The sequence below is a fragment of the Pleurodeles waltl genome, chromosome 8 (assembly GCF_031143425.1).
Source record: "Pleurodeles waltl isolate 20211129_DDA chromosome 8, aPleWal1.hap1.20221129, whole genome shotgun sequence".
In the NCBI taxonomy this organism is placed as follows: domain Eukaryota; kingdom Metazoa; phylum Chordata; class Amphibia; order Caudata; family Salamandridae; genus Pleurodeles; species Pleurodeles waltl.
Window position 1 is genome coordinate 1,312,108,264 of NC_090447.1, and position 24,968 is coordinate 1,312,133,231.

At 49.6% G+C, this 24,968-nt stretch overlaps 1 protein-coding gene across 1 annotated transcript in view; it reads right to left on the reverse strand.

Annotated features, from left to right (window-relative positions):
• Positions 1-24,968, reverse strand: part of RNF17 (ring finger protein 17) — a 1,983,649-nt gene that overhangs the window by 1,418,986 nt on the left and 539,695 nt on the right. Inside the window, exons 13-14 of the mRNA XM_069202301.1 lie at positions 493-791; positions 180-272 (exon numbers count right to left, since the gene is read on the reverse strand). Of these exons, the coding sequence (XP_069058402.1) occupies positions 180-272; positions 493-791 (392 nt within the window). The remainder of the gene's footprint in view (positions 1-179; positions 273-492; positions 792-24,968) is intronic.

The following is a 24,968-nucleotide window of genomic DNA, read 5'->3' on the forward strand; positions in this document are numbered from 1 at the left end:
TCATTTCTACTCCTGTTGGCGTCACTGGCTTTAGTTAGTCTTGACAACCCATTTGTGCCAGCTGCTACTTCATGAAGACATTACACATTTTTACTTTGACTTTAAAACTAGTTACTGAAGAGCATTCATTAAAAAAGCAACAACAATTACAAGAGGTTGAAATGGTAAGGATTACATACCTGCTCGTTTGTCAAGATGGGAATGGGTTGTTGATTTGGTCAGGGTATTCTTGAGTTTTTTTGGGAGACCACTGATGCATTTGGGCTGCATATCTATCAACAGAATAAAAATAAACACTCATTCTAATTGTATCCTCTCAATTACAGATTTACATTTATTTTATTGGATAGGTCAAATTTAAAATGCATGTGGGTATTTAATTTTAAAAATAATGGGCATAAAAAAGAATGATAGGATCAGTAAAGAGAGTGATACAATTTTCATTACTGATGTGTCCATTGTATGAAACATAGTAAAAATTCTTAAACTTACTTTCACCATCCTCGTCAATAATTTCTTCAATAATCACATCAGGAGATGATGAACTATGAGATACAGGCGTAGAACTTTTTTGGAACAATGACAAAATAGGTTCTTTAGGTTTAGTGTTGAACAGTGCACGGGTAGCAGAAGCATCTCGAGGAATCGGCGAATCTATTTTAAAATGTTTTACAGGTGCACAAAATACATCATTCAGAGACAAGTAGGTATCCCAGTTTGCCAATGAAGCTGGATAACAGTGATCACTAACAACTTGTCTAGTATCTCCACCTGCTCCAGGAAAATTACCTCTGCATGAGAAAAACAGAAAGCTCAAATAAACGACTAAATATTGGCGTTTCGAATTAAACATATAAAAGGAAAATACTAACACTTACAAAATAAGATGTGTTCTATTCTTGACAATGACCTCCACTATTGTGAGTTGAAACATTTTTATTACAATTAAATAAGTTAACAAACACTACATCATACGTGCACGTTGGTGGGGGGCTTCTATGCTAAACAATCAACCAGTTCATCCCTCAAACATGCATGTTTTGGAGATAAAAGCATGTGTAGTCAATAATCAAGATTGAACAAAAGGCTAGCTACAGTAATAACCTTTCTGGTGAATACTCTGTTTATCTGCAGAGCTCTCACCTCATAAATTGCCTACAGGGGCAGTCAGGATCCATACAAGTTTTCAATAGATCTCCTGTTCCAACTTGTAGAACAATATCTCAAAATTTGTTCCAACACTACCCCTGGTGTGACTTCAGATAAACATTTTTGGCACTACCCTGCAGACTTCAGAAATTGCCATTTTTACCACAAGACCCTTAAATGGGTGAGACAAGCCTAATTCAGGGGGAATTTAGTACACAGCACCTCATATTCAGCATAGTAACCACTGTTCAGATCAGGGAAGCAGCCATGCACATTTGGGGAGGAACCTGGATATAGAAAAAATACCCACCACCTGAACAAGTTACTTTTCTTTGATAACATTCTTTCTCGTGAATATTCTATCTAACCACTGATTACTCATCTTTGTACATATACTTTTATTCGGTATGAAAAAAATTCATCCATTACAATAAATAATCTCCAATACATTTTTTTTAAATTAGCAATAAAACCATAAATAATAAGAACACCCATCAGAAATAAAAACATATATAACCACATGCATAAAAACAATAAAATAAAAAGATTCATTCTAAAAACTCTACTTTGTTACGCCAAGTAATAGCTCCCTTCAGGAATGACCCCAGCCCCTTCCACACCAATACATCTGAGGCCATCTGCAGCCACATAAAAGCAGGACGATATTGCACAAAACCCTCAGGCCTTAGGAGAGGTAATAAAAAACTAGTTCTGAATGGTGCATAAAAAACACAAAACAAAGTAAAATGGGGCAAGGTGTGTTGGGACACCCCATCACAGGGGCAGGGTCTAATACATTTGTCCCCATACTGACCTAACGGGAAACACAGGTTACTTCTGATGATCCCCAAACGGAAACGGGTTATGAGAGACCTTTCCCTCACATCAAAGACCTTTCCCTCACATCATCTTTAGAATGTCCCAAGCATAAAGCTGGATCCGTAAAAGATTCAAACCTGTGTGCTTTTACGCAAAATGCAATTCTATGGAAGGAAAAATCTGAGATTTATAACCATAGTTACATACGGTTTCAGAGGTGGACCTTCAGAGTTTAAAGTTCTAGTGGGCCAAGATAAAAAAATAAAAAATAAAAAATAAAACCTCCCAGCAGTTCTTCAGCAACTTCCAGAGTTTCTTCGGGAGCAGGGTGCTATTGAGGTTGTAGCTGGGTGCGCTATGGTGAAAGGGGGGCACCTGGAAATAGACTGCACAGGGGGACTTTGGGAACAGTCTGAGAGCTCTTAAAGTGTGGCTGGAGTCGCAAGGGGTCTTGGAACAAAGGGGCACAGTCAGTTCTTCAGAACACAGACCAGGAGGCTCAGCTGCAGTCTCGTTAGGACAGATGGGCTGGTGCGCAAAGATACTCCTCGTGGTTAGGGGCAAACAGCTGGCAGGAACAAGATGAGGACAACTAGGTCACTGATCAATCAGTCAGTAATTTGTTAAGAGTGCTACTCACCCGGAAGGGTCTCAAGGCGCTTGGGGGAAGGAGGAAGGGGGTGATACTGCTCGAAGAGCCAGGCCTTGAGGTGCTTCCTGAAGGTCAGGAGGTCCTGGGTCAGGCGTAGTTTGACGGGGAAGGAGTTCCAGGTTTTGGCGGCAAGGTTGGAGAAGGATCTGCCGCCGGTTGTGGTACGGTGAATGCAGGGGACGGTTGTGAGGTTGACGGAGCGGAGCTGGCGTGTCAGGATGTGGAAGTTGAGACGCTCGCTGGGGTAGGCAGGTCTGGCGTCGTGGAGAGCCTTGGGAGCGTGGATCAGGAGTTTGTAGATAATCCTCTTGTTGACGGAAAGCCAGTGGATGTCTCTGAGGCGGGCTAAGATGTGTTTGTGGTGAGGGAGGTTGAAGATGAGTCGTGCTGAGGCGTTCTGGATGCGCTGAAGTTTCCTCTGGAGCTTGGCCGTTGTTCCCGCATAGAGAGCGTTGCCGTCGTCCAGTCTGCTGCTAACGAGGGCGTGGGTGACTGTTCTTCTGGTTTCAACGGGGATCCATCTGAAGGTCTTGCGAAGCATGCAACGGGTGTTAAGCATGAGGATGTGATGGCGTTGACTTGATCGGTCATAGAGAGCGATGAGTCCAGTATGAAGCAGAGGTTGCATGTGTGGGTGGTGGGCATTGGGGCAGATCTTAGAGTGGAAGGCCACCAGGAGTTGTCCCATCCTGATCTGTTGGAGCCCAAGATGATGATCTCGGTCTTCTCCGAGTTCAGTTTGAGGCGGCTTGTCTCCATCCATTTGGCGATGGCATGAAGGCCGGTGTGGAGGTTGCTCTTGGAGGATGTGGGGTTCTTCATGAGAGAGAGGATGAGCTGGGTGTCGTACGCGTAGGAGACGATGTTAAGGCTGTGAGATCGGACGATGTTGGGGAGCGGTACCATGTAGACATTGATGAGGGTGGGGCTGAGGGAGGATCCCGGGGGGGACTCCACAGATGGTCTTGGAGGCGTTTGACAGAAACGGGGGGAGGTGGACTCTCTGGGTTCTGCCAGATAGGATGGATGTAAGCCAATCCAGTGCTTTGTGGCGGATTCTGGCGTCGTGGAGGCGTGGGCAAAGGGTGTGGTGACAGATGGAGAAGGCTGCGGAAAGGTGAAGGAGGATGAGGACAACGGTTTCACCTTTGTCGAGCCTGCTCCTGATGTCGTCGGTGCAAGCGATAAGGGTGGTCTCTGTGATGTGGTTCTTGCGGAAGCCGGACTAGGAGATGTCGAGTAGGCTGTTGTCCTCCAAGAAATGAGATAGTTGGTTGTTGACTATCTTCTTGATGACCTTCCCAGGGTAGGGGAGTAGGGAGATGGGCCGGTAGTTTTTGAGATCTTCGGGGTCGGCTTTGGGCTTTATGAGCAGGACGTTGACTTCAGTGTGTTTCCAGCTCTCCGGGAAGATGGCCGTCTCGAAGGCGCTGTTGATGATGGTCCGGAGCTGGGAAGCAATGATTTGGCTGGCTTTATTGAAGATGTGATGGGGGCAGGGGTCGGTGGGTGAACCGGAGTGGATGGTGCTCATGGTGGTTTCCTCATCACTAGTGGGGGTCCAGGCACTCAGGATGTTGGTGTGGATGGGTGCGTTGGAGTCGGCCTTGGCAGTGGTGGTGGTGGACGGCAGTGCGTAGCTGCCATGGATGTCTGTGATCTTGCAGTGAAAAAAGGTGGCAAGGGAGTCGCAGAGGTCTTGTGAGTGGCGGGGTCGGCAGAGAAGGAATTGGGGTTGGTGAGTTCCTTGATGATGCTTACGGAGCTCCTTGCTGTTGTGTGCGTTGTCAATTCGTTCTTTGTAGAAAGATCTTGTGGTGGTCCGGATGAGCTGGTGATATTTGCGGATCGTGGATTTGAGCGCAGCGTGGTTGCTTTCAGTTTGTTCTTGGCACCAGATCTTCTCGGCTTTTCGGCATTCTCGTTTGGAGGCCTGAAGGTTTGAGGTGAACCAGGGAGCTTTTTTTGTTGGTGTGGGTGTTGGTGGTTTTCCTGAGTGGGGCAAGGGTGTTGGCACAGTCGTCGAGCTATTGCTTGACATTGAGGGCGGCGGTGTTGGGGTCGCTGGTGGTGGGGCGTGGGCGAGGTTGGAGATTAGTTGTTCCTTGGAGATCTTGTTCCACTTGCGGTGAGGGATTCAATGCTGTTGGTGGTGGGATTCTGGAAGGAAAAATGTACACAGTGGTGGTCGGTCCAGTGGAGTTCGGTGGTGTGGGTGAAGGTGAGGTGGCTGCTGGTGGAAAAGATGGTGTTTGAGTGTGTGGTCGGCTGAGTGGGTACGCATGGTGACAAGTTGCTTGAGGCCGAGGTTGGCGAGGTTGTCCAGTAGGGTTGAGGAGTTGCCGTTGACGTGTTCTCCAGGTGAAAATTCAGGTCACCGAGGAGCATATAGTCCGTGGAGGCAAGGGTGGGTGCTGAGTGTGTCGGCTACGGCATCGCAGAATTGTGGGCAGGGGCCCGGGGGTCTATAAACTAGAGTCCCTCTCAGGGTGGTGTTGGCGTTGACATATATCTGGAAGTGCAGGACTTCAGCGGTATCTAGGGCGTCATGGGTGTTGGTTGAAATCCTGATGGAGCTCCTGTGGATTAAGGCGATTCCTCGTCCTGGTTTGTAGGTGCGGTCTCTCTTCAGGTGATTTTGTAGCCCTCTGGGATGGCTATGGCGATGTCGGGTTCCAATGAGGGGTTCATCCAGGTCTCGGTGAGGAAGGCAATGTCTTGGAAGGTTCATGTGAGCAGGTCCCAGAGTTAGACGGCGTGCTTGTGGACGGCGCGGGTGTTAAGGAGGATGCAGCTGAGGTGGTTGAGGTGGGTGGCATTGTTGTGGTGCTTGGTCGCTTGAGCGCAGATGAAGTTGCACGTCTGGCATGAGAAGGGTCGATCAAGTGGGTCTCAGTGATGCGGACGTCCCTTAGGAGCTGCTCGGTCTTGGTGCAGTGGGAATCCAGAATGGACTCTTTTGGTGCTTGGTGCATGGCATACGGTACCACGGTGGCTGGTGCTGCATGGCTCCAGTTGGTCCTGGTGCCTTCACACATGGTGAGCAGACAGATCTGGTCCTTCAAAGCACGAGTACCTTCTTCTCTGCAGCATTGGTCAGGCCAGGGAGCTTCAAGGCGGTTGACCGGAGTCTGCTGGTCGGTGCCTGCACACTGTAGGGAAGAAGCTCCTCTACTCCAGGGGAGATTGGCGGCGATTTTTGAAGTACTGTCAGGCTACCCAAGGCTTTAGTAGTTCTCCAGCTTGCAGGACAAGTCTCTGTTTCGTTTGTCGAGAGAGTTGTGACCAGGGACGATTTTAAGCCAAAAGCATAGGCTCTCACCTCAGGAGCTCAGAAAAGAGTCTATGGTGGCTGCACAAGTTGAGCAACTCTAAGGTGCCCTCTGGGTGCATCCATTAATAAATTTGTCAATGGAATCAGTGAAGTTTATTAATACAAGATGTTTGTTGTAAAGTGCCCCTTTTTAGATGGTCGCTCCACACTTTTTGCAGTCAGATGCTGTGGTTTATGACCTCTTAATGTACTGAGGCTTTCTAACCAGGCCCCAGTACTGATGCTCTTTCCCTTAAAGTATATGTCAAATTGCTTTTACAAGGGACTTAGCCGGGTGCCAGGGGTGTGACATTTCTGGGAACCAGGGTACGTTTTTATGGAAAGAACACTGGTATTGGGGCCTGGTTAGCAGGATCCCAGAACACAATCAAGTTAGCATCAATATCAGGCAAAAAGTGGAGGGGAAGGGGATAACCATGCCAAAAGGGGCACTTTTCTACAATTAGTGTGTACTTGCCTCCAGTTGGAGGGAACTGCCTATAAGTATTCTAGTGTCGAGTTACTATAATAAAGTACCTATTTTTGTAACACTGTGTTTTTTTCATGTGTTTAAGAGCTGTGTAACTGTAATAGTATTGAATAAGCTTTGCACGTCTCTTAGCTAAGTCTTGGCTGCTCATTCACAGCTACCGCTAGAGAGCCCTGGCTTCCTAGACAGTGACTAAACTTCACTAATAAGCGATACGTAGATCTGGTACAATGTGATTACACCAAAAAGTGCTCACCACACACCAGGCCAGCTTCCTATAGGCCTTACAGCCCTAAGACAGGGTGTACTATACCACAGGTGAGGGCATTGACACTGTAGGGGCATATTGCTCATACAGCTAAGTCCATTCTTAGACATTGTAAGTGCAGTGTGGCCATACAATGTACATGGGCTAAATGTTTGACATTACGAATGCCACAGCTCCATGATGGCTTCACTGATGTCTGGGAAGTTTGGTATCAAACATCTCAGCACAATAAACCTACACTGATATAACTGTTTGATATACTGAAGAATGCGCCCAGAGAGCATCTTAGTGAGGTCCCCTGTATTTTAGAGAAATTTCTAGTGTAGGACTGGCCAGTCTGTGCACAGACAAGTTTCTGACCTCATGGAGTGAGAGCCTTTGTGCTCTCTGAGGCCAGAAACAAAGCCTGCACTGGATGGAGGTGCTTCAAAACCTCCCCCTGCAGGAACTGTAAAACCTGGCGATGAGATTCAAAGGCCCAGGCCTCCTGTTACATTGCCCCAGGGCACTCCAGCTAGTGGAGATGCCTGCCCACCGGATAAAGCTCACTTGTTGTTGGAAGTCTGGTGGGAAAATAAGGAAAAACAAGGAGTGACCACTTCAGCTGAGACCATCCGTAAGGTGTCCAGAGCTGAAGACCGCCTCCTTGCAGAATCCTCCATCTTTGTTTGGAGGATAGGGACCAATAGGGTTAGGAGTGTGCCCCATCCCCAAAGGAATTTGGCACAGGCAGGGTGTAGCCACCCTCAGGGACAGTGGCCATTGGCTACTGACCCCAGTAACGCCCCTAAATCTAGCATTTAGTGGCACCCAGATAGGGTAGGAAGTTGGTTTTATATATACTATCTCAAAGTAAGAAATAGTGTGCACAAGTCCAAGGGTTCCCCTTAGAGGTAAGATAGTGGCAAAATTAGATAATTCTAATGCTCTATTTTGTGGTAGTGTGGTCGAGCAGTAGGCTTATCAGAGGGTAGTGTTAAGCATTTGTTGTACACACACAGGCAATAAATGAGGAACACACTCATATACATAACTCCAGGCCAATAGGTTTTTATATAGAAAAATATCCTTTCTTAATTTATTTTTAGAACCACAAGTTCAAGATTTGAAGTAAATACAAAAAATACAAGGTACTCCACACAGTTAAGTTAGGAACTTTGAATTAGAGCAATGGCATACACAGTTTTAGTAAAAATGACAATAGGCTATTGTAAAAGTGGACACAGTGCAAAAATCAACAGTTCCTGGGAGAGGTAAGTAATGGTTAGTTTTTCAGGTAAGTAAGACACTTACAAGTTCAAGTTCCTGGGCATAGACAGCCCAACGTTGGGGGTTCAAGGCAACCCCAAAGTTACCACACCAGCAGCTCAGGACCGGTCAGGTGCAGAGGTCAAAGAGGTGCCCAAAACACATAGGCGCCTATGAAGAACAGGGGTGCTCCGGTTCCAGTCTGCCAGCAGGTAAGTACCCGCGTCCTCGAAGGGCAGACCAGGTGGGTTTTGTAGAGCACTGGGAGGGACACAAAACACACCCTCAGCGGCACAGGGGCGGCCGGGTGCAGTGTGCAAAGCAGGTGTCGGGTTGTGTATTAGAAACAATGGAGGGACCCAGGGGTCACTCTAGCGGTGCAGGCAGGGCACAGGAGGGGCTTCACGGGCCAGCCACCAACTAGGCTAGGCAGAGGGTCGCCTGATGGTCACTCCTACACTGAGGTTCGGTTCCTTCTGGTCCGGTCGCTGAGGGTGCAGTGCTTGGTCCAGGCATTGGGTTCCTTGTTTCAGGCAGTCGCGGTCAGGGGGAGCCTCTGGATTCTCTCTGCATGTGTCGGTGTGGGGGGACCAGGGAGGTCACCTCAGGCTACTCACAAGGTCGCAGTCGCATGGAAGACCTCCTGTAGGGTTGGTTCTCTGGAGCTCGAGACGGGGGTGTCGGCTGCAGAGGGTGAAGTCTCACGCTTCCGGTGGGAAGAGTGAGGTCTTTAAAAGTTGCAAGAAAGTTGTTGCTGTTGTTGAACAGAGCCGCTGTTCAAGGGAGTTTCTTGGTCCTTTGGTTCAGGGCAGTCCTCTGAGGCTTCAGAGGTCACTGGTCCATGTCAGATGCGTTGCTGTTGCAGTTTTCTTCGAGTCAGGAGACAGGCCGGTAGGGCTGGGGCTAAAGCAGTTGTCATCTTCGTCGTCTCTGCAGGGCTTTCAGGTCAGCAGTCCTTCTTGTTTCAGGCTGCAGGAATCTGATTTCCTGGGTTCTGGGGTGCCCTTAGGGTTTGGGTCAGGAGGGCAGTAGCCAATAGCTACTGTCCTGGAGGGTGGCTACACCTTCTTTGTGCCTCCTTCCTGAGGGGATGGGGACACATCCCTAATCCTATAGGAGGAATCCTCCAAACTTAAGATGGAGGATTTCTAAAGGCCGGGGTCACTTCAGCTCAGGACACCTTAGGGGCTGTCCTGACTGGTGGGTAACTCCTCCTTGTTTTTCTAATGATCTCCTCCAGCCTTGCCGCCAAAAGTGGGGACAGTGGCCGGAGGGGAAGACATCTCCACTAGCTGGGATGCCCTGGGGTGCTGTAACAAAAGGCATGAGCCTTTGAGGCTCACAGCCAGGTGTTACAGTTCCGGTAGTGGGAGGTGAGAAGCACCTCCACCCAGTACAGGCTTTGTTCCTGGCCACAGAGTGACAAGGCACTCTCCTCATGTGGCCAGCAACTCGTCTGGTTGTGGCAGGCTGGCAGAAACTGGTCAGCCTAGCACTAGGAGTCGGACTGGTATTCAGGGGACATCTCTAAGATGCCCTCTGGGTGCATTGTACAATAAATTCCACACTGGCATCAGTGTGCATTTATTGTGCTGAGAAGTTTGATACCAAACTTCCCAGATTTCAGTATAGCCATTATGGAACTGTTGAGCTCGTGTCCGACAACCTCCCAGACCATATACTCTTTATGGCTACCCTGCACTTACAATGTCCAAAGTTTTGCTTAGACACTGTATGGGCATAGTGCTCATGCACATATGCCCCCACCTGGGGTATAGTGCACCCTGTCTTAGGGCTGTAAGATCTGCTAGAGGGGTGACTTACCTATGCCACAGGCAGTGTGAGGTTGGCATGGCACTGAGGGGAGTGCTGTGTCGACTTAGTCATTTTGTCCCCACCAGCACACACAAGCTGTGAGGCAGTGTGTATGTGCTGTGTGAGGGGTCCCCACGGTGGCATAAGACATGCTGCAGCCCTTAGAGACCTCCCCTGGCAACAGGGCCCTGGGTACCGGGGGTACCATTTACAAGGTACTTGTGTGCCAGGGCTCTGCCAATTGTGGGAAAAAGGTACAGTTTAGGGAAAGAACACTGGTGCTGGGGCCTGGTTAGCAGGGTCCCAGCACACTTTCAATCATAACTGGCATCAACAAAAGGCAAAAAGTCAGGGGGTAACCATGCCAAGTAAGGCATTTCCTTACAAATTCTGATTAGAAAGGGGTAAACAGGTCATATTTAGTATGGCCAGAATGGTAATACAAAATCCTGCTGACTGGTGAAGTTAGATTTGCTATTACAATGTTAGAAAACCACTTTTAGAAAGTGAGCATTTCTCCTTCTGTGCCTCACAGACTGTCTCCAATCCACATCTGGGCTGGGTTGGTTGACAGCTCCCTTGTGCATTTCACCCACACAACCACAAACACAGGATGCTCAGTCACACCAGCATGCATCTGCATACTGAATGGGTCTTCCTAGGTTGGAAGGGTGGAGTGCCTGACACATCTGAAAGGACAGTGGCCTGCCCTCCCACAATGGACTGCCACGCCCCCTACTGGGACCCTGGCAGACCCGAGTTCAAAGGGGACCTTGTGCAGTTCAAAATCACTCTTTGAAGTCTCACTAACTTCAAAGGCACTCTTGGATATATAAAGAGGGTCCCAGATCCTACCAAGTAAGACCTCTTAGGACAGACACACTGCGCCCGAACCTGGAACCTGCCAAGAGATGCTGCCTGGCTGCCAAAGGATTCACCTGGACTGCTTTGCTGCAAAGGACTGCTGCCTTGCTGGCCTCTGGATCTGCTGTGAAGTGCTCTCCAGGGGCTTGGATTGAGCTTGCCTCCTGTTCCTGAAGTCTCTATGTAAAGAAAATCCTTCTGCGGCGAAAATCGATGCACAGCCTGCCGGAATATATGCACCGTCTTTCCAGCGGTGAGAAAATTACTGCATTGCTGAACAATGCAGCCCGGCTCCCCAAGTGGAGATCGATGAAGCGCCAAAGTTGTGATCGTAACTTCGATGCACAGCCTGCCAGCTTGACGCATCGCTGAACCGGAACGACGCAGCCCGACTTCCAGCGAGCAGAATAGACCCAGCACAAACCGTATGGCAGAAATTCCACCGCATCACCCACCGGATCGGTACAACAGCTGTGACTTCATTCCGCACGCCCAGGGTGCGCCCAGGGTTTCCATGCATCGTCCAAGGGCGTCAAAAGACCCCAACATCGCAAAGAGGATTCAAATATGCGTGCTGGAATTCAACGTAAAGCCCTTGCCGCGTGGAAAAGAATTGACACATCGTCTGTCTGCGCCCCGGAAATCTGACGCACACCTACCTTTTTCCACGCATCTCCTCCTCTGTGGTCTTCGTGTGTGTAATTTTGACGCAAACCAGGTACTTTGTGCTTGCAAGAGAATTGTTGAGGATTATCAAATCTTGATCATTTTGCACCTTAATTTAATCAGATAAATATCTTTTATTTTTCTAAACCTGTGTAGTGTCTTTTTGCAGTGTACTCACTGTGTTATTGCATGATTTAATGCACAAATACTTTACCCGTTGCATTCTAAATTAAGCCTCACTGCAAAGCTACCAGAGGGTGGGCACAGGATAATTTGGATTCTGTGTGACTTGCCCTGACTAGGATTGAAGTCCCTACTTGGACAGGAGTGTACACCTCTGCCAATTAAAGATCCAATTTCTAACAGGAAGGTTGATCAGGCAATCTAAGAAAAGCTGAGATAGCCGACAAGTAACCTTTAAGGGTGCCCAAAGGAGAGCCCTGCTGGGCTAATGAAAGGATGAACAAGAACCTCAGACAGAGGAGCAGAGATGGGGATCAACAGACTTGTTGGTACACCAAGCCACAAATTTATGCCAACAACAGGCATATAGCATTTTGGTGGAGGGCCGCCTGGCCGCCAAGATAACATTACAGACTTCGGGTGGAAGGGCAAAAGCCATCAAATGCTGCCACTCAATCTCCACACATGAAGGTGAAGGTTGGACAGGTTCGGGTGGAGAACTGTCTCCCGTTGCAACAGAAGAACCTCCCGAAAGGACAGTTTGACTGGAGGATCTGTGGCCACTCAGTAGCTCTGGATACCATACACTCCGTGCCTAGTCCGGAGCCACCAGGATTACTTGGGTCCAGTAGTTCTTGATCTTCTTCAGAACTCTGGACAGAAGTGGTATAGGTGGAAAAGTGTAAAGGAGGCCGGAGTTCGACTCGAGACTTAAAGAGTCGCCTCAGCGAGTGCCCCCTTGGAAACTCCAATGCCCAAAACAGCTGACATTGTGCATTTTCCGAAGAGGCACACAGAGCTAACCAAGGCTCTCCCCACTGCTGAAAGAGACCTTGCACCACCTCCGGATGGAGATGCCATTTGTGATCGGATATGCATAGACAGCTGAGTTTGTCTGCTCTGATGTTCAGAGAGCCCGCCAGATGATGAACCACCGGAGTAATGCCCTGATGTGACAGCCATGTTCAGATGCGCAGAGCCTCCTGACAAAGGGTCCAGGATACCACTCTGCCCTGTTTGTTGCAGTAAAACATGGAAGTAGTGTTATCTCCGAACACCTGCACCACTTTGAGAAAAGGAATGCTTTTAATGCAAGCCTGATCGTCTGAGCGCCAAAAGATTGATGTGGAGTCCAGACCTCTGATCTCCACCTCTCACATTTGGTCACCCCATCCCTGGAATGACATCTGTCACTACTGTCAGATCTGGTTGGGGAAGGGAGAGAGATCTGCCATTGACCCAATCATGAATCGAAAACCACTACTGCAAGTCTTTCGCACTGCCCTCTGAGATCAGGACCATGTCAGCGAGATTCCCATGATGCTGCGCACACTAGAAAATCAAGCCCCACTGCAGAGTCTGCATATGCCATCTGGCATGTTTTGCTAGCAGGATGCAGTAGGCCCAGCAGCCTCAGAGTCGCTCTCACTTAAACCCTGGATAGAGGTTGAAATATCTGAAACATAGCCTGAATATCCTGGACTCGCTTTTCGGAACGATAGGCCCTAAACTGCACTGTGTCCAGAACAGCTCTGATAAAAAGGAGCATCTGAGAGGGAGTCAGGGTGTGACTTCAGCACGTTTATAGTGAAACCCAGCATGTGCAGGAGGATCTCCGTAGTCTCAAGGTGGGAGACAACGTTCTGGGGTGTGTCCACCTTCCACAGCCAGCCGTCGAGGAAGAGGAAGACTGAAACCCCCAACCTGCGCAGATGAGTTGCAACCACAGCAATCACTTTCGTGAACACCCGAGGGGCGCTGGTAAGCAGATGGGAAGCCCGGTAAATTAAAAGTTCTCGTCACCTACCACAAATCGTAGGCAACATCTGTGGGCAGGCATGACAGGTGTAGGAAGCTGGCTCTGTATAAATTATATCAAAATGAGATATAGTGTGCACAGAGTCCAGGGCTTCCCCAAGAGGCTTGACAGAGGCAACAATAGATAATACTAATGCCCTATTTGTGGTACTGCAGGTCAATAGGTTTTTATAGAAAAATATAATTTTTTTAATTTATTTTTAGAACCACAAGATTCATTTAGCAGGTAAGTATTTAATACTTGGGACTTTCAATAGAATCAATATTGTACACAGATTTCTTTGAAATGGCAAAAAGCTATTTTAAAAGTGGACATGAGGCAATTTTCAACAGTTCCTGGGGGAGGTAAGTACACTACATTTTCAGAGGTAAGTACCACACTTAGGGTTCAGTCTCCAGGGCATAGGTAGCCCAACGTTGGGGGTTCAAAGTGTAGGAAAGTACCATCTTTCCTGGCATGTAACCCCATTTTTACTTGTATGTATGTTTGTTTTTGCCTGTGTCACTGGGATCCTGCTAGCCAGGACCCCAGTGCTCAAAGTGTGCCCTGTATGTGTTCCCTGTGTGGTGCCTAACTGTACCACTGAGGTTCTGCTAATCAGAACCTCAGTGTTTATGCTCGATCTGCTTTTAAAACTTTCACTGCAGGCAAGTGACTAACTTTACCAATTCTCATTGGCACACTGGAACACCCTTATAATTCCCTTGTATATGGTACCTAGGTACAGAGGGTATTGGGGTTCCAGGAGATCCCTATGGGCTGCAGCATCTCTTTTGCCACCCATAGGGAGCTCAGAGAATTCTTACACAGGACTGCCACTGCAGCCTGAGTGAAATAACGTTTACGTTATTTCACAGCCATTTTACACTGCACTTAAGTAACTTATAAGTCACCTATATGTCTAACCCTCACTTAGTGAAGGTTAGGCGCAAAGTTACTTAGTGTGAGGGCACCCTGGCACTAGCCAAGGTGCCCCCACATTGTTCAGGGCAATTTCCCCAGACTTTGTGAGTGCGGGGACACCATTACACATGTGCACTACATATAGGTCAATACCTATATGTAGAATCACAATGGTAACTCCGAACATGGCCATGTAACATGTCTAGGATCATGGAATTGTCACCCCAATACCATTCTGGTATTCGGGGTGACAATTCCATGCATCCCCAGGGCTCCAGCATAGAGCCCGGGTAAGGCCAAACTAACTCTCCAGGGTTTTCTCTGCTGCCAACCCTCAGACAGGTTTCTGCCCCCCTGGGGCCTGGGCAGCCCAGTCCCAGGAAGGCAGAAGAAAGGATTTCCTTTGAGAGAGGGTGTTACACGCTCTCCCTTTGGAAATAGGTGTTAAGGTCCTGAGAGGAGTAGCCTCTCCTGACCTCTGGAAACGCTTTGAAGGGCACAGATGGTGCCCTCCTTGCATCAGCCAGTCTACACCGGTTCAGGGATCTCACCCAGCCCTGCTCTGGCACGAAACTGGACAAAGGAAAGGGGAGTGACCACTCCCCTGACCTGCACCTCCCAAGGGGATGTGCCCAGAGCTCCTCCAGTGTGTCCCAGACCTCTGCCATCTTGGATGGCGAGTTAAGGGCACAATGGACACCTCTGAGTGGCCAGTGCCAGCAGGTGACGTCAGAGACCCCTCCTGATAGGTGCTTACCTTTCTCTGTAGCCAATCCTCCTCTGAGGGCTATTTAGGGTCTCTCCTGTGGGTTTCTCCCCAGACATGAATGCAAGAGTTCACCAGAGTTCCTCTGCACTTCCCTCTTTGACTTCTGCCAAAGATCGACCGCTGACTGCTCCAGGATGCATGCAAAACCGCAACAAAGTAGTAAGACGAATACCAGCAACATTGTAGGGCCTAATCCTGCCGCCTTTCTCGACTGTTTCCTGGTGGTGCATGCTCTGAGGGCTGTCTGCCTCCACCCTGCACTGGAAGCAAAGAAGAAATCTCCTGTGGGTCGACGGAAACTTCCCCCTGATAATGCAGGCACCAAACTTCTGCATCACCGGTCCTCTGGGTCCCCTCTCATCTTGACGAGCGTGGTCCCTGGAACACAGGAGCTGGATCCAAGTGTCCCCGACAGTCCAGTGGCCATCCCTGTCCAAATTTGGTGGAGTTAAGTCCTTGGCTCCCCACGCCAGACAGTAATCCTGGGTACTGCGTGAACTGCAGCTGCTAGTGCACTTTTGCAAGACTTCCTTTGTGCACAGCCTAGCCCAGGTCCCCAGCACTCCGTCCTGCATTGCCCAACTCGCCGAGTTGGACTCCGACTTCGTGGGACCCTCTACTGTTATTCTGAGACAACCACTGTGCTCAGATCTTCTGAACGCCTGTTCAGGTGCTTCTGCAGGTGCTGCCTGCTTCTGCGTGGGCTCTCTGTGTTGCTGAGCGCCCCCTCAGTCTCCTCCTCCAAGGGATGACCTCCTGGTCCTTCCTGGGCCCTGACTCTTGCAGCTAGCAAGGCTTGTTTGCGGTCTTTCTGCGTGTAAACAACTCTGCATCCTCCAGCACGCCGTGGAACATCTTCTGACCAAAGGAGAAGTTCCTGGCACCTTCCATTGTTGCAGAATCTTCGGCTTCTTCCACCCGGAGGCAGCCCTTTTGCTCTTCATCCGGGGTTTAGTGGGCTCCTGTCCCCCTGGACATTTGCGTGACTCTTGGACTTGCTCCCCTTTCTTCGCAGGTCCTCAGGTCCAGGAATCCGTCTTCAGTGCTTTGCAGTCAGTTGTTGCCTTTGCAAAATCCCCTATCTCAACTTTACTGTCTTTCTGGGGTAGTAGGGTAACTTTACTCCTACTTTTCAGGGTCTTGGGGTGGGGTATCTTGGACACCCTTAGTGTTTTCTTACACTCCCAGCGACCCTCTACACACTACACTAGGCCTGGGGTCCATTCGTGGTTCGCATTCCACTTTTGGAGTATATGGTGTGTGTTGCCCCCTAGGCCTATTGTCTCCTATTGCATTCTATTGTGTCCTACAGTGTTTGCACTACTTTTCTAACTGTTTACTTACACAAAATATACTCACAAACCAAAATCAGGTATTTTACTTACCTCCTAAACGAGTATATCCTCTGAGATACTTTTGGCATATTGTCACTAAAATAAAGTACCTTTATTTTTAGTAACTTATTGTGTTTCTTATGATATAGTGCTATATGATATAAGTGGTATAGTAGGAGCTTTGTATGTCTCCTAGTTCAGCCTAAGCTGCTCTGCTATAGCTACCTCTATCAGCCTAAGCTGCTAGAACACTACTTATCTAATAAGGGATTACTGGACCTGGCACAAGGTCTAAGTACCACAAGGTACCCACTATAAGCCAGGCCAGCCTCCTACACAAGGCAACCCCAAAAACCCAGCACCAGCAACACAAGGCCGGTCAGGTGCAGAGGTCAAACAGGACCCAAAATAACATGGGCGCCTATGGAGACGGGGGTACTCCGGTTCCAGTCTGCTTGCAGCTAAGTACCTGCGTTGTCAGAGGGCAGACCAGGGGGGTTTGGAGGAGTACTGGAGGGGCCTCAAGCAGGCACACAAACCACATCCTCAGCAGCACGGGGGCAGCCAGGTGCAGTGTGCAAACAGGGCATCGGGTTCTCAATAGAACTCTATGGAGGTATCCGGGGGTCACTTCGTCGCTGCAGGCAGGACACAGGGGGGCGTCTCAGGCAAGCCACCGACTGGGCAAGGGTGAGGGCCGCCTGCTGGTCGTTGCTGCAATGGTGGTCGTTTTCTCATGGACCTGGGGGCTGCGGGTGCAGTTCTACTAAAGGCGTTGGATAGCTTCATCCCAGGCAGTCGCAGTCATGGGGGTCCACGGGGTTCCCTCTGCAGGCGTCGTTGTGGGGGTGAAGAGAGGTCAGTCCAGGGTGGACACGTCATCGGAGTCACCTGGGGGTCCTCTCTAGATAGCTGGTTTCTCTAGACACTGGCCTGGGGCTTTGGGTGCATGGTAGTGGGGACTCACGGTTCAGGAGTGAGGTGGGAGTCTCTTTAAAGATGGATGTCTTTTCTTCTGTTTGGGAAGAGCCGCTGCCCACAGGAGTTCTTGGTATTAAGTGATGCAGGCAGCCCATCGGAGGCTTCTCAGGGGTCACTGGTGTTGTAGAATGTGTCGCTTTTCGGCTGCAGGGTCTTTGAAGCAAGAGACAGGCCGGTAGGGCTGGGGTAATGTCAGCTGTCGTCTCCTTTTCTTCTCCACGGGGTTTTCAGCTCAGCAGTCCTTCTTGTGAGGTCGTCAAGAATATGATGATCTGGGTTCAGGGTCGCCCCTAAATACTACATTTAGGGGTGTGTTAGGGTTAGAGGACAGTAGCCAATGGCTACTGTCCCTGAGGGTGGCTACACCCTCCTTGTGCCCACTCCATCTGGGAAGGGGAGCACATCCCTAGCCCTACTGGTCCTAATCTTTCAAAGCAAGATGGAGGATTTCTCAAGGAGGGGGTCACTTCATCTCTGGTCACCATAGGGGTGGACCTGGCTAAGGGGGTGACTATTGTTTTTCTCATTATCTCCCCGGACTTGCCGCTAAAACTGGGGGGTGTGTCCGGGGGGCGGGCATCTCAACTAGCTGGAGTGCCCTGGGGCACTGTAACACCATGCTTGAGCCTTTGAGGCTCACCGCCAGGTGTTACAGTTCCTGCAGGGGGAGGAGTGAACCACCACCACCCAGGACAGGCTTTCTCTCGGACCACAGAATGCACAAAGACACCCACCCCATGTGGTCAGAAACTCGTCTGGAAGTGGCAGGCTGGCACTGACCGGTCAGCCTTGCATTAGCAGTAGAGCTAACACACAGGGGGCATCTCGAAGATCTCCCCGTGCACATTTCTCAATAAATTCCATACTGGCATCACTGTGGGTTTATTGTGCTGACAGGTTTGATACCAAACTTCCCAGTATTCAGTGAAGCCATTATGGTGCTGTGGAGTTCGTAATGACAAACTCCCAGACCATATGCTCAGTATGGCTACCCTGCACTTACAAAGTCTAAGAATTGATTTACACACGTAGGGACATAGTGCTCATGCAGCTATGCCCTCACCTGTGGTATAATTCACTCTGCCTTAGGGCTGTAAGGCCTGCTAGAGGGGTGATTTACTATTACCATAGACACTGGTGTGTGGGCATGGTACTCTGAGGAGACTGATATGTCGACTTTGCCTTTTCTCCCCACCAGCACACACAAGCTGCAAAGCAGTGCGCATGCACTGAGTGAGGGGTCCGGGAGAGAGGCATAATACCTGCTGCTGCCCTTAGGGACCTTCTCTGGCCACAGGGCCCTTGGTACCAGGGGTACCTTTTACAAGGGGCTTAACTGCAACTGTGGAAACAGAGGTACTGTTGTAGGGAAAGAACACTGGTGCAGGGGCCTGGTTAGCAGGGTCCCAGGATACTTCCAATCAAAGCTGGATTCAACACTAGGCAAAACGTGGGGGGTGACCATGCGAACAGTCGCATTTTCCTACAACAGGGATATGGAAATAAGCGTCCTGCAAGTCCAATGCTACCATTCAGTCTACTGGGTCCAAGGCAGACAGGACCTGAGTTAGGGTGAGCATTTTGAACTTTTTTTTCGAGTAAGAGATTGAGGGCCTGAACGTCTAGGATAGGAAGTAAGCCCCTGTACTTTTTGGGCACCAGAAATTAGCACGAATATCAACCACAACTTACTTCTGGAGCAGTGACCCTCTCTATGGCTCCCTTGGCCAAGAGAGCCACTACTTCTTCACAGAGAAGTGCCAGATGATCCTCCAGTAAGTGGCCGTAGGATGGAGGCCTAGCCGGAGGGGCAGTCTCAAAGGGGAGGGAGTTGCCCCTTCAGACAATCTGTAAAACCCACCTGTTCGCAGTGGTGGATTCCCAGTGGGGAAAGTGATGGTGTATCCTGCTGCCAACTGGCCCGGGATAGGGGTACACACTAGGAAGGCTTGGAGGCTGCAGCAGGGGTGGGAGTGGACTGGGCAGACCTCTAATTCCCTGTCCTTCAAGCCTGCGGGATTCAGCCTCCCCGGCCACGCAGGTGCTGAACAGCATGGGTGGCACAGTAGCTGGTAAATGGAGGTGGCAGGGAGCCCCTTCCCTGGCCACGAAAGGGCAAAAGGTGGACTGTTGGGGATGAGGGGCAGGTGAAAGGCTGAGGGACCGAGCCATAGCCCGGGATTCTTGGAATCTCTCGAGCGCCAAGTCCGCCTTGTCTCCGAAGAGACGGGTGCCATGTTAGGACATGTCCATAAGGGTCTGTCAGACATCACCTGTGTAGGAAAATGGCTCCTTGTTGCAGTTAATCTCCACTTTTTGCCTTATATTGATGCAGACTTGACTGAGAAGTGTGCTGGGATCCTGCTAACCAGGCCCCAGCACCAGTGTTCTTTCTCTTCAAAATGAACCATTATTTCCACAATTGGCACATACCTGGCACACAGATGTCCTTGTAAAAGGTACAAGTGGTACCAAGGGCCCTGTGACCAGGAAAGGTCCCTAAGGGCTGCATCATGTGTTGTGCTACCCTAAAGGACCCCTCACCTAACACATGCACACTGCATAGCAGATTGTATGTGTTGGTGGGGAGAAAAAGGCAAAGGCGACATGGCACCCCCCTCAGGATGCCATGCACACAAAATACTGCCTGTGGCATAGGTGAGTCACCCCTCTAGCAGGCCTTACAGCCCTAAGGCTGTGTGCACTATATCACAGGTGAGGGCATAGCTGCATGAGCAATATGACCCTACAGTGTCTAAGTCCATTCTTAGACATTGTGAGTACAGTGTGGCCATATTAAGTATATGGTCTGGGAGTTTGTCAAAACGAACTCCACAACTCCATAATGGCTACAATGAATACTGGGAAGTTTGGTATCAAACTTCTCAGAATAATAAACCCACACTGATACCAGTGTTGGATTTATTACAAAATGCACACAGAGGGCATCTTAGAAGATGCCCCCTGTATTTGACTCAGTCCTTCAGTGCAGGACTGCCTGGTCTGTGCTAGCCTGCCACTGAGACGAGTTTCTGCCCCCCTGGGGTGACAGCCTTTGTGCTCTGGGGACAGAAACAAAGCCTGCACTGGTTGGAGGTGCTTCTCACCTCCCCCTGCAGGAACTGTAACATCTGGTGGTGAGCCACAAAGGCTCATGCCTTTTGTTACAGCACCCCAGCTAGTGGAGATGCCAGCCCCTCCGGCCACTGCCCCCACTTTTGGCGGCAAGGCTGGAGGAGATAATGAGAAAAACAAGGAGGAGTCACCCACCAGTCAGGACAGCACCTGAGGTGTCCTGAGCTGAGGTTACCCCTGCCTTTAGAAAACCTTTATCTTGAGTTCAGAGGATTCCCCCAATAGGATTAGGGATGTGCCCCCCCCTCCCCTCAGGGAGAAGGCACAAAGAGGGAGTAGCCATCCTCCAGGACAGTAGCCATTGGCTACTGCCCTCCTGACCTAAACACACCCCTAAATCTAGTATTTAGGGGCAACCCAGAACCCAGGAAATCAGATTCCTGCAACCTAAACAAAGAAGAAGAACTGCGGACCTGAAAGCCCGGCAGAGGTGACGGAGACACCTGACTTGGCCCCAGCCCTACCAGCCTGTCTCCAGACTCAAATAACCTGTACAGCGACGCATCCGACAGGGACTAGCAACCTCTGAAGCCTCAGAGCACTGCCCTGAACCTGAAGAATCAAGAAACTTCAGAGAACAGCGGCACTGTTGAACAGCAGCAAAATCTTTGCAACAAAGTAGCAACTTTTAAAGAACTCACTCTTCCCGCCGGAAGCATGAGACTTCACACACTGCACCCGATGCCCCCGGCGCAAGCTCCAGAGAACCAACACTGCAGAGAGGACTCCCAGCCGACTGCGACCTCATCAGTAACTGCAGAGACGACCCCCCTGCACGCCCACAGCGACGCATGCAAAAAGGATCCAGAGGCTCCCCCAGACCGCAACTGCCTGGAACAAGGGACCCAATGCCTGGACCAATCACTGCACCCGCAGTCCCCAGGACCAGAAGGAACCGAACTCCAGTGCAGGAGTGACCATCATGCGTCCCTCTGCCTAGCCTAGTCAGTGGCTAGCCCGATAAGCCCCCCTGTCCCTTGCCTGCACCGCTAGAGTAACCCCCGGGTCCCTCCATTGATTCTTATTAAAAACCCGACGCCTGCTAAGCACACTGCACTCGGCCGTCCCTGTGCTGTTGAGGGTGTGTTTTGTGTGCCTACTTGTGTCCCCCCCCCCCCCCCCCCAGTGCTCTACAAAACCCCCCTGGTCTGCCCTCCGAAGATGCATGTACTTACCTGCTGGCAGACTGGAACTGGAGCACCCCTGTTCTCCATAGGCACCTATGTGTTTTGGGCATCATTTGACCTCTGCACCTGACCGGCCCTATGTTGCGGGTGCAGGGACTTTGGGGTTGCCTTGAACTGCCAACGGTGGGCTGCCTATGCCCAGGAAACTGAACTTGTAAGTGCTTTACTTACTTCAAAAACTTAACCTTACTAACCTCCCCCAGGAACTGGTGATTTTTGCAGTGTCCACTTTTCAAATAGCTTATTGCCATTTTAACTAAAACTGTGTATGTTACTGCTCTAATTCAAAGTTCCTTACTTACCTGTGTGGGGTACCTTGCATTTTATGTATTTACTTCAAATCTTGAATCTTGTGGTTCTTAAATAAATTAGGAAAATATATTTTTCTATATAAAAACTATTGGCCTTGAGTTAAGTCTGAGTGTGTGTTCCTCATTTATTGCCTGTGTGTGTACAACAAATGCATAACACTACCCTCTGATAAGCCTACTGCTCGACCACACTACTACAAAATAGAGCATTAGAATTATGTAATTTTGCCACTATCAAACTCTATGGGGAACCCTTTGACTCTGTGCACACCTTTTCTCTCTTTGAGATAATATATACAGAGCCAACTTCCTACACACACTGATGGCAATGCTGGATTTGTTACAAAACGCACACACAGGGCATCTTGGAGATGCCCCCTGTATTTTACCCAATCCTTCAGTGCAGGACTGACTGGTCTGTGCCAGCCTGCCACTGAGGGACGCGTTTCTTACCTCCTGGGGTGAGAGCCTTTGTGCTCTCTGAGGCCAGAAACAAAGTCTGCACTGGGTGGAGGTGCTTCACGCCTCCCCCTGCAGGAACTGTAACACCTAGCAGTGAGCCTCAAAGGCTCAGGCTTCATGTTACAATGCCCCAGGAAACTCCAGCTATTGGAGAAGCCTGCCCCCTCAGACACAGCCCCCACTTTTGGCAAAAAGTCCAGGGAGATAATGAGAAAAACAAGGAGGAGTCACCCCCTCAGCCAGGTCCACCCCTATGGTGACCAGATATGAAATGACCCCTTCCTTGGAAAATCCACCATCTTGCTTTGTAGGATTTAGCCCAATAGAATTAGGGATGTGCCCCTCTCCCCAAAGGGAGGAGGCACAAGGAGGGTGTAGCCAACCACAGGGACAGTAGCCACTGGCTACTGCCCTCCAGCCCTAAACGCACCCATAAATCTAGTATTTAGGGGCGATCCTGAACTCAGGAAATCGGATTTCCTGTTGGCATGGACAAGAAGAAGGACTGCTGAAAGCCCCGCAGAACAGACGGACAGCGACAACTGACTTTGCCCCAGCCCTATTGGCCTGTCTACAGACTCAAAGAACCTGCAACAGCAACGCATCCAGCGGGACCAGCGACCTCTGCCGACTCAGAGGACTGCCAGGCAACTCAAAGGACCAAGAACTCCCCAGGACAGCAGAACTGTCTACATCAAGAAATCATCTTTGAAGGGACTCTCACCTCACTCCAGAAACTTGAGTCCCAACCACTCCGCACCCGACACCCCTGGCCCGTGTCCTGAGGGGACCCCTGCAGAGGGAATCCCGAGGACTCCCCCCTGACCGCGACTACCGGGAAAGAAGAAACCAAACGCCTGGAACAAGACCTGCACCCACATCCCCAGGCTCGTGAAGAACCTACCACCGGTGCAGCACTGACCAGCAGGCAGCCCTCACTCTTGCCCAGTCGGTGGCTGGCCCAAGAAGCCCCCCTATGCCCTGCCCGCAATGTCTGAGTGGCCCCCAGGTTCCTCCATTGATTTCAATTACAAGTCCGACGCCTTGGTTGCACACTGCACCCGGCCGCACCTGTGCCGCTGAGGGTGTGCTATATATGCCTACCTGGGACCCCCCAAGTAGGCACACATAGTGCTCCCCCCCAGTGCTCTACTAAACCCCCCTAGTCTTCTCCCAGAGGACGCAGGCACTTACCTGCCAGCAGACTGGAACCGGAGCACCCCTAGTCTCCATAAGCGACTAAGTTATTTGAGCCCCTCTTTGGCCTCTGCACCTGACCGGCCCTGTGTTGCTGCTGCTGGGTGTTTGGGGCTCACCTGAACCCCCAACGGTGGGCTGCCTATGCCCAGGAGACTGAACTTTTAAGTGCTTTACCTACCGTATTAACCAACTTGTAATTACCTCCCCCATGAACTGTTGAATTTTGCACTGTGTCCACTTTTAAAATAGCTTATTGCCATTTTATGTCAAACTGTGTACATTTATGTTTTGATTCAAAGTCATATCTATACCTATGCAAAGAACCTTACATTTAATGTACTTATCTGCAATTTGAATCTTGTGTATCTAAAATAAATTAAGAAAATAATATTTTCCTATATAAGAACCTACAGGCCTGGAGTTAAGTCACTGAGTGTGTGTTCTCATTTATTGCCTGTGTGTGTACAACAATGGCTTAACACTACCCTCTGATAAGCCTAGCTGCTCGACCACACTACAAATAGAGCATTAGTATCTATTATTGTCTCTGTCAAGCCTCTTGGGGAACCCCTGGAATCTGTGCACCCTATATCTCGTTTTGATATAGTATATACAGAGCCAGTTTCCTACAACAGTTAAGGAAATGTTGCAGTTTCTGGAAAGGAGCCGGAGAAACAATGCTGCAGAGTGGAGTCGTCGCTGAAGTTGCAGATTGTTAGTTCCTGGAGGGTCCAGTTGCAGTCCCAGTGGCCAGAAGATGAAGTAAATGATGCAGAGGAGCCCTGCTGAAATCTTGCACATCGAATCTGAGGTCCCACCCAAGAGGGAGACCCTAAATAGCCCAGGAAGGGGGGGGGGTTGGTCACCTAGCAGGGAGACCACCTAGGAGAAGGTGGCTGTGATTACACCTACCTGACCTGAATACACATACACGTGGAACTCATTGTAAAAAGTTGGCTCTGTATGTACTATCTCAAAGTAAGAGATAGTGTGCACAGAGTCCAAGGGTTCCCCTTAGAGGTAAGATAGTGGTAAAATTAGATAATTCTAATGTGGTAGTGTGCTCGAGCTGTAGGCTTATCAAAGGGTAGTGTTAAGCATTTGTTGTACACACACAGGCAATAAATGAGGTACACACACTCAGACTTACTCCAGACCAATAAGTTTTTATATAGAAAAATATATTTTCTTAATTTATTTTAGAACCACAAGATTTGAAGTAAATACCTTAAATTCAAGGCACTCCACATAGGTAAGTTAGGAACTTTGAATTAGTAACATATACAGTTTTTGTTAAAATGTCTATAAGCTATTTTAAAAGTGGACACCGTGCAAAAATCAACAGTTCCAGGGGAGGTAAGTAATGGTTAGTTTGTCTGGTAAGGAAGACTCCTACAAGT